At 34.3% G+C, this 8683-nt stretch overlaps 3 protein-coding genes across 3 annotated transcripts in view; 2 read left to right on the top strand and 1 right to left on the bottom strand.

Annotated features, from left to right (window-relative positions):
* Positions 1–632: 632 nt before the first annotated feature.
* LOC106102192 lies at positions 633–1848 on the top strand. The gene is made up of 3 exons (XM_013281604.1): positions 633–892; positions 1253–1444; positions 1675–1848. The coding sequence occupies exons 1-3, from the start codon at positions 755–757 to the stop codon at positions 1693–1695; spliced, it is 351 nt and encodes a 116-aa protein (XP_013137058.1). The 5' UTR covers positions 633–754; the 3' UTR covers positions 1696–1848.
* Positions 1849–2577: 729 nt separating this feature from the next.
* Positions 2578–7236, bottom strand: LOC106102530 (phosphorylated adapter RNA export protein). Its single transcript, XM_013282040.1, has 6 exons — positions 7054–7236; positions 6573–6833; positions 6132–6486; positions 5795–5886; positions 5009–5195; positions 2578–4501 (listed from the first exon to the last, which is right to left on the bottom strand). Exons 1-6 carry the CDS (start codon positions 7111–7113, stop codon positions 4239–4241), a joined length of 1218 nt encoding a protein of 405 aa, XP_013137494.1. The 5' UTR covers positions 7114–7236; the 3' UTR covers positions 2578–4238.
* Positions 7237–7681: 445 nt separating this feature from the next.
* Positions 7682–8683, top strand: part of LOC106102133 (probable beta-hexosaminidase fdl) — a 2388-nt gene continuing 1386 nt past the window's right edge. Inside the window, exons 1-2 of the mRNA XM_013281543.1 lie at positions 7682–7875; positions 7962–8682. Of these exons, the coding sequence (XP_013136997.1) occupies positions 7793–7875; positions 7962–8682 (804 nt within the window). The 5' untranslated portion in view covers positions 7682–7792. The remainder of the gene's footprint in view (positions 7876–7961; position 8683) is intronic.

Genomic DNA, 8683 nt, shown 5'->3' with positions numbered 1-8683 from the left:
TTGAGATATCGAGTGACGTCCAATTCCGTGGTCATCTGGAAGGGAAGGCCAAGTTGGCCTCCCAGAAGCCTGGTGTGCTGGGGAGAGCGAAGCAGTATTGCACGCCAGCCCATCGTCTGCAGTTATACAAAGCACAAGTTCGGCCACATATGGAATACTGCTCGCATCTCTGGGCCGGAGCCCCTAAATACCAGCTTCTTCCTTTTGACCGCGTGCAGCGACGTGCCACTCGAATCGTCAACGACCGAGGTCTCACCGATCGGCTTGACTCATTGGTTCTGCGAAGGGACGTTAGTTCCCTTTGCATTTTCTATTGCCTCTTCCACGGGGAGTGTTGAATTGAAATATTATATTATTTAATAATGTATTAGTAATAAATTCTAATCCAATTTAATTTATTCTAACACGGAACCTAAATGAAGCTTAAATAAACTTACACAAAAGCACAGAAATAATGTATTTTTTTTAAATATAGCAAATATAACTGAAATTGCTGTAAGATTTTCTTATTCGACTCGGTATAAATCACTCGTGTGGTTACGAGTCAACTTGAGTCACTCGAAACTCGAGTTGTCAAAAATTTCACTCGAGTCCGAGTAATATAAAAATTATTCGAGTCACTCGAGTGAAAAGCAACTCGAGTCCATCACTAGCTTACATCGACATCGATCGATTTATTCGTCCCTCAATTTGCCATTTTCATTTGAGCTTTGCTTGAATTTTATCAGCGGGTAGACAGATAAATATCTTTACGATGACGAAGGACGATTATACTGGTTTGGCTGAAAAAATTTTGACGGCTTACAAGAATTACGACGAGGGCGTCGATGAAATCATTGATCCTTATTCAGAAGATAACGATAATATTGCGGTTATGACTACTTTACAACTTGTAAGTTGTATAAAGTTATTTTTTATTATTTTCTTTTTAAAGGTATTTTATCTCTGTCTGGCTGGTTATATTTCTATATACATACTAATATAAAATACTTAAATAATAATAAAACATGCTTAAGTAATAAATAATAAAAAACGTAAATAATACCAGCCAGACGGGACTCCCTCAGCAGGCGTGACCAGACGGCCGAGGGTTAGGGTGAAAGGGAGAGAAACCGGCGGACAATTCGGGCGGTGTCCAGAAGCACCGCTGTCTGCATCTGAGCATCATTTTTTTATTTATTATTACAATAACAATGATCATAAAATAAATGAGACAGTATGTAGTAGTTAATTTACAAATATTTTCTACAAGAACATGCTGCAAGAGATATATAAAGTTTTTGACGAAGGCAGCACTGACATGGGACCTGAATTTATAAGGTTACTAAAACAATTCAGCAATTGCTTGATCATGGAATGTAGTCATCGGGCATCAAAACTGGCCAAAGAAGAGGGTGCTAATGAACTCAAATGTGAACATATTCTAAAGAGTATGGACCAAATAGTGAGTATCTTTATGTCTATGATTCTATCCACACAAAAAATTGTTTGGTATTCCAATATACATATTACTTTTTATTTACTAATGTTCAGTAACAGTGACAGTAAAAATAATCTTAATGTGAATTAAAAATATCTCTAGAAATGTTGCAGTAAAAAATGTAAAGTTTATTTAAATAAAGGTTAACCTTAAGAGTAAAAAAAATAGTAATGGATTTATGTTTATTGTTTCAGACATTGGAATTGCCACTGTAATGCAGATGTTCATATTTGCAAACATCAAGTAGTTGTTTTATTTTATTTTAACCTGTACCAAAAAGATCTCCAATGCTTGTGATAATTTATTTGCAAAATACATTTAGTGAAAACAATGTTTCTTTTAATACAATAAAAATATATTAAACTGTACCTATTAGTTTTAAATATTAAAAAACCTTAAGCATATTTTCACCTCCTAAAAGCTTTTCATAAATAACAGTAAGCAATAAATAAGATGCAAGAAGCAAAATTTGAAACTATCCATGATTAGGAAGCCAAGAGACAATATTCATTCTTTAGTACCTGTGTAAAGCATCTAACTAACCTTAAGTAGTACTAAAACCTCACAAAAATGTGGTCGATGAATAAGGTGATGGAATAAGGAATAGTTAATTCAAATGATGTGACACTCCGAACACCTGTAATAGGCATAGTCAATGCCAACCAGGGGGCTGGGGAAAAGAATTAATATTCATCAAGCACAGAAACTGATGTAGTGTAATAATTTATGATATAAAATGGGATTATGTATAATATGTCATACTCATACTAATATTATAAATGCGAAAGTTTAGATGGATGGATGTTTGTTGGAGTTTGTAGCCTAAACGATTGATGAAATTTGGTATAGATGTAAAGCATAGTCTAAAAGAAGACATAGGCTACTCACTTTTGTTTTTTTTTGCACTTTACTGACACAAACAGATATTATAGGCTATTTTTTTAAATTCCGCGCTGTCAAAACGGCGTTACGGGTGATCTAAAGCACTAACCACTTTTGCGGGCGACGGCTCGTTTTAATAATATAATATTATCTAAAGGTTTGCTACTGTAACAATATATTTAGGAGGAAATTAGCATTGGATTAAAACAGGCGAATCAATGGTAGTAAAAAATATGTTTTTTTTTAATGTTTATTATACAAATACTCCAGAGTTTGTCTAATAACATTCCTCACACTGATCATACAATTCTATGAAAACTCACAATTCGTAAATCTTTCTTGTTGTAAAAATATGTAACTCTGGACTCTCAACAATAGTATTTTTTACACTTTCACAATAAATTACTAATTAGACGATATTTTAATGGTAGGAGTATACATGAGAGGAAAACCTAAATAATAAAAATATTTATTGTCTACAAATACAGCTAATTTTACAGCCCAAATACTAAGAACCATAGACAATGGTTATATTTATAAAAATAATTTTATAGGCGGATGTGAACATCATAATGCCCATGCTAGTCTCTACATGAAATTGTGTTGAGAACTAAAAAAAGTATTATAAAACAAGTCTTATATGAGATGGCAAAAGTAAATATAGATAAATTGAAACCCTTTTTGGAAGTTGGTTTAAAATAAAAGCAGCCTCATTTTATTCTAAAAACCAATAAACTCAATTGAATATTCTTGAATCTAAATAGTGCTGCCTGTTTTAATGAATATGATAAAATAAATCCTGCTTGTTACTTGGGCCAAAACCAAACAACTTTATTGTAAAGTAAAAATGCAGGGCCGGCATAGGATAGGGAGCGGTTGGGCAACCTCCCAGGGCACTGGATTTAAAGGGGACTCCTATTGTAGTCTTACAACATAATTCTATGATTTACAACATATTTCCATTCAAAAGTGCCAAAAAGAATTCACACCCAGTGATCTAAAGCCAGTATTGTAAAAATGTTAACGTTGGCAACTTTGATTCGTTTTTTACTCAAATTATGAGTATAACATTAAGAGTAGATGCACACTTTCGATTAAATTGCACAACTGTTGTGCAATTGTTGATTATGTCGCAGCCAATTTATCTGTTTAATTGCACAAATAAAGATCCAGTAGTGTGTGCTCACCTTCATATAAGCTCAAAGGTGTGCAAGCACTCTAAATATCCACAATTTTTTTTATACAAGTACATTCATAATCCCGTATGTGGGTGCAATTTTTGTCAAATCCTTGTTAGGCTATGTCATAGACAAGTAATAGCCATTTATTACTTTAACTGGAAAATATATCAAATTTACATATTATAAACTAGAGTTTTGTCTCCTAAATGTTTCTATTTTATTTACTCTTGTTTTCTGTATTTCAAAAAGTCTGGCAGTGCATTCATAGTTTTGTTGTAGACATTGATTTAACATCAGACATGGACTGTTGCCTGATAACTGCTACAAAAGCTCTTTTTAAATATATTTCATAGCTTAAATATTACATAATATTTAAACTGTTTATACCTAGTAACCATGTCACATTACTTTGAAACAGACATTTCCGCATGTTAATAACAATAAAACTTTACCTTTGATAGTTCCAAGCATAGGCCAAAATTCCAACTGCCTGCACCAACTAGATTTCTATCCATGCACAATGTTACATTTGATCAAATCATTGTGAGCACCCAATAACAATTCAAAGTAACGATATAAAAATCTTAATTATAGACCACACTTGTTTACAGTTTTAGCCATAAAACATAATGCCCATGGAAAGTTACAAACTCACAGATATTCACTTTGAGGCAATTCAATCACCAATAATGTTCTCAGAATAGATCCATTTCTTCGTTGCACATAACTTCTAAGAAGTCGTCGTCGTCTTCGTACGCGTGTAGTTGCCGCGGGTCCGCGTCCCTCCTGTCGGGCAGACAGTCGGGCAGGGTGGCGTGCGGCCGGGAGGGCGATTGCGGCGCGTCCGTGTCGCTCGAGCACTCGCGCGCGTCTGTCGCTGGCGACGGTGGCGGGTTGGAGCCGTGCTCAGTTTGCACGGTCGCCTCACCCCGGGATAACAGTGAGGGTAGTTCAGAATCTGAAAGAAATATAATGAATCTATAGTCCAATTTAATGTAAATAAGACATTTTAAATACTCATTTTACTCACTCACACAATCGTTTATTGTCTATGATATTATTTAAGTAGGTTTTAGTTTTAAAATTAATGACACAATAAAGTCAAATAAGTCTGTGATTAAAAGCTTGTAAAGCTAAAATTGTTTAGAATGGTTTGTTATTTCCATTGAATTAGACCTTATTCACCTTGTTTTTTCTGCTAAAGCATGAAATAGATCAAAATATGGTTTACTCCATTATGAAGGTTCCTTTTTCAGATGGTTTATGTATATTTCATAATAATGAAAGTTTACTAAACATAAACAGCATATTTTTAGACTCTTCAAAAGTTGCCTTTTTTGGCTTAGTTGTACTGATCCATTAATTACATAAAATTGATGTATTCAAGTTATAAATCTCAAAAAGGGTATGCTTATATGTCGAGTCACAATTTAGTGGAATCTTTATTAAATATTGAACTAACTACCTGTTAAGCTCTGTTTTAATTCCTCCATAATTTTCTGACGATTCTTTGCGAGGGCCTTTTTGACTTTACATGCTGATGTCTTCCGATCTTCAGTAAATATCTGATTGATCATAGCCTGTGATATATCTTCATCATGTTTTAAAAGGAAGAAGTATATGCCACCTGACGTCCTGCGCCGAGTACCATTCTGAAGAAAAAGTTATTTAGTCTAATTGAGTAGCCATTTCAAACAGTTTGAGTATTCTATTGCACTTAGGTATACCAAACATTACTAATGTTAAACAATGTTGCTCTGATCTTCAGTTCACTTTCATGAATCATGGGATTATGAATCAAATGTTGTTTTATTGAAATATATACCACAAACTAAGTGATTTATTAAGACACAGCTGTTTATCTCGAATTCGCCGGCGAAGGTTAAAAAAAATAGCCCATTTTACTGATTTATTTACTGATAACGTAGGTTTTTAATAGTGAAAGAATATTTAAAATCTGGCCAGTAGTTTTTGAGTTATTCCAATACTAATAATTTAAATCTTTCCTCTTTATAATATTAGTACAGCTTAAGAACAGAAACGATATAGCTAGAATTTTTATATTCTTAGTTGTACTGTTTATAGCTTAACCAAGCTTGGCCTGGGATCTTCAATTCAATTATTTATTATATCTCTTTATAAAGCTAAGAATTGGTAAAATCAGACTTAGTCCACTTTCCACAATATGGCAAAGGTTTTTAAATTTCGGCACAGGCACACTAATTTACCAATCTCAGAATTCTATACTAACCATTACAAGCATACCACCATCAGCTTCTAATCTTTGTGTTTCTTTGTATAATTCTATAGCTTTGCTTGCACCTACCACTTGAAGAATTCTTACTGCAACAAGACACATGTTCTTTTTAACTCACTCAATGCCAATACCATGAAACGATTAAATGGGTGAAAATCTTTAAGAGGTAAGTAACAATTGGCTATTCCTTTGGATCAAGTACTAAATGTAATAAAACTTAGAATATAAAAGAAATACAGAAATAACATTTTGGCTCAGAATGTATAGAAAACTTGGTAAAACAAACAATTAGAAAAGATTTTGAAAGTATCATTTAAGAATAATGGCATACCAACTAGTTCCTTCTTTGATTCAGTTAATTTTTCTGCAATTTCCTCTGCAATACTTTCTATTGGATCTTCTGTGGTCATTGTTAAGTTAGGTAAATACCTTGGCTTTTGTTTGTCTTCTCTGGGCTGATTACAATTAACTCTTTTGCCAAGTCTTAATTTTACATTTGTCCTATCAGTGTGCCTCCTTTTATTACTTGTATTGTCTCTGTTATGTAATTGATCATTTGAAAAAACTTTTTTTGATACATAATTATCATCTAATCTATACTTAATTGTATAATCATAAGATTCAACACCATAATCACTTTTTTTTGTCACATCTATACTTCCCATATCCTCTGTCAAGAGATCCTCCTGTGAAAGAGATATTATCAGAACTCGCTAAGGCCTAATTAACTTTAACTTAACTGTACCTTACATTTAAGTTTTTAGAGGTTTACCTGCACTGTTTTGCACCACACATTATATTTATCTCGTTTATTTTGTGGTTGCTGTTGTTGATGAGATCTTCGTAAGCGTAACTTGGTCCGCTTGGCTCTGCGGCGCGGCTCCTCCTCCGACTCAGAGCCTGACGACTCTTCATGGGATGGTTCATCACTTAACTCGTCCTGTATTTGCATGTTTACTAAAGACGGCGGGTTAAAGGTCTCTGGCCGTGCAAGGGGAATATATGTGCCTTCTTCAACGTCAGATTCCTCCAACTGCAACAAAAAAAATACAATCAGGTATCCCATTACGTACGTCGATACGTCAAACTTTTTATTTTATAATCACAAGCTCCACTACACAGTTTCAGACGATCTATTGATAGCGAAGCTTTTTTATTCCTTTGCTACATACTTTTTACACAATTAAGTTGACTCTTACAACAAAACACAGAATTATATTTAAGAGAAACTATAAAAACTATTGTTCTCTAACCTCGCCTTCCTCCAGTTCATGGGACACTTCGACATCCAAATCTCCTTCTGTTGTCGACATTATAGTTTTTTAATGTGATCAGTATAGAAAAATACCACACCATCAAAGTATTTTAGAAATTACAATTATTCCGCCTTATACTGCCATATAAGTTTCAGGCAGCTGACAGCTGTCATTTTTACGTTCCCCTCCCCCGTACCAGAGACAAAAACTACTTTTAATTACAATTTTGTTTACGGACGACAAAGATAAAAAAATCACACGGCTACATATTTTTATCTAATTCGTGTCATTTACTTGGTTTACAGCGTTGACTTCGGTTTTCCAACACCATATAACCCTGAACTTACAAAATCTAATTGCCGGGTGGAGTTCTACCTAGTATGAAAAACTGTAAATGGCAGTATTACTATAACTTTGTAACAGTATAACTATAACTTGTCTTAAACAAAACGTTTCAATCTTTGTTGGTATGTCTTTTTTAGCCTCTAAGTAGTCCCTGTAATTTTAGAGGCTAAAAGTTTAGAATCCAAAAACTGTATCAGAACAGAATATTATGTTTCATAACTCTTATTTCTGTCTTAATGAAAGCTTGTCAATACTTACACAAATTATGTCAACATCAAAGAAAGATACATTCACAAATTAAACAAAGATTACTTTATGATGTAGATTTATTGTAAATTGTAACAAAAATCCAGTTTAAGATGTTTTGGGTGTGTTTTAATTTAAACAGGTGATGTGTCATTCCATGGCGCATCATTTAAATAAGTTTTTCCTTCTCTTAATAATAGTTTTACAGATAAAAGCTTCTCGGCGTTTGTAAGTTTACATTTTACAAGTTTACAACATGTACTTTTTCTTATTTTAATTACCTGCGTCTTATGTTAAAAAAACATATTTTACAGCAATCAGCCTTTATGGACTTGGGATTGTATAAATGGAAAATGTTTGCCTGTTAAAGCCACAATTTCTGGAAGACTTCAGTCTCTTATTACATGTAATATGTTATGTACTACAATTCAACTTTGGCCACAACCTACTGGATCCGTCAGTTTGTCTACTACAGCTGTCCCTGTGCGAGCCGATTTATTCCAGTTACAAGTATTGGACTTTACATCGCAACCAGTTCTGGAACATTTACAAAATGCTTTTGACATTTTTCGCCAAGAATTAAGTTTCACTGAAGAACAGTTACGTGGATTCGACGAATGGTATAAAGTTGTAGTTCGAGTGAGGATTAACGGAAGTGGCGATCCTCGCATGCGACTCGACACGGACGAGAGGTATGCGCTGTCCGTGCAACCGGAAGTCGGTAGCGTCGGTACCATGGCAGTTTACATCATAGCCAATTCTTTTTGCGGTGCAAGGCATGCGCTCGAAACTCTCACGCAGTTGATATGGCTGGATCCTTATGCTGGCTCCCTATTAATGTTGGAAGCAGCTTCCATTCAAGACGCGCCTCGCTTTCGATATCGAGGTCTAATGATCGACACCGTACATAATTACTTTCCTGTTGAAGAACTTTTACGTACTATCGACGCTATGGCTACCTGTAAATTGAATACTTTTCATTGGCACGCAACTGGCGCTCAAGCGTTTTCGATAATGTTCAATAGTGTACCGCAAT

This window comes from Papilio polytes, unplaced genomic scaffold (genome assembly GCF_000836215.1).
Source record: "Papilio polytes unplaced genomic scaffold, Ppol_1.0 DF823923.1, whole genome shotgun sequence".
Classification (NCBI taxonomy): domain Eukaryota; kingdom Metazoa; phylum Arthropoda; class Insecta; order Lepidoptera; family Papilionidae; genus Papilio; species Papilio polytes.
Note: the sequence above shows the minus strand (reverse complement) of the source record. Positions and strands in the feature narration are given on the sequence as shown.

Excerpts from the sequence above, each read along its gene's own strand:
- LOC106102530 (XM_013282040.1), bottom strand. The coding sequence starts at position 7,113 with ATGTCGACAACAGAAGGAGATTTGGATGTCGAAGTGTCCCATGAACTG. Across the intron at positions 6,834-7,053 it reads ATGAACTGGAGGAAGGCGAG|TTGGAGGAATCTGACGTTGA; the intron begins GTTAGAGAACAA and ends TTTTTGTTGCAG. Across the intron at positions 5,196-5,794 it reads ATGGTGGTATGCTTGTAATG|AATGGTACTCGGCGCAGGAC; the intron begins GTTAGTATAGAA and ends CTTTTTCTTCAG.
- LOC106102192 (XM_013281604.1), top strand. The coding sequence starts at position 755 with ATGACGAAGGACGATTATACTGGTTTGGCTGAAAAAATTTTGACGGCT. Across the intron at positions 893-1,252 it reads TTATGACTACTTTACAACTT|AACATGCTGCAAGAGATATA; the intron begins GTAAGTTGTATA and ends ATTTTCTACAAG. Across the intron at positions 1,445-1,674 it reads TAAAGAGTATGGACCAAATA|ACATTGGAATTGCCACTGTA; the intron begins GTGAGTATCTTT and ends TTATTGTTTCAG.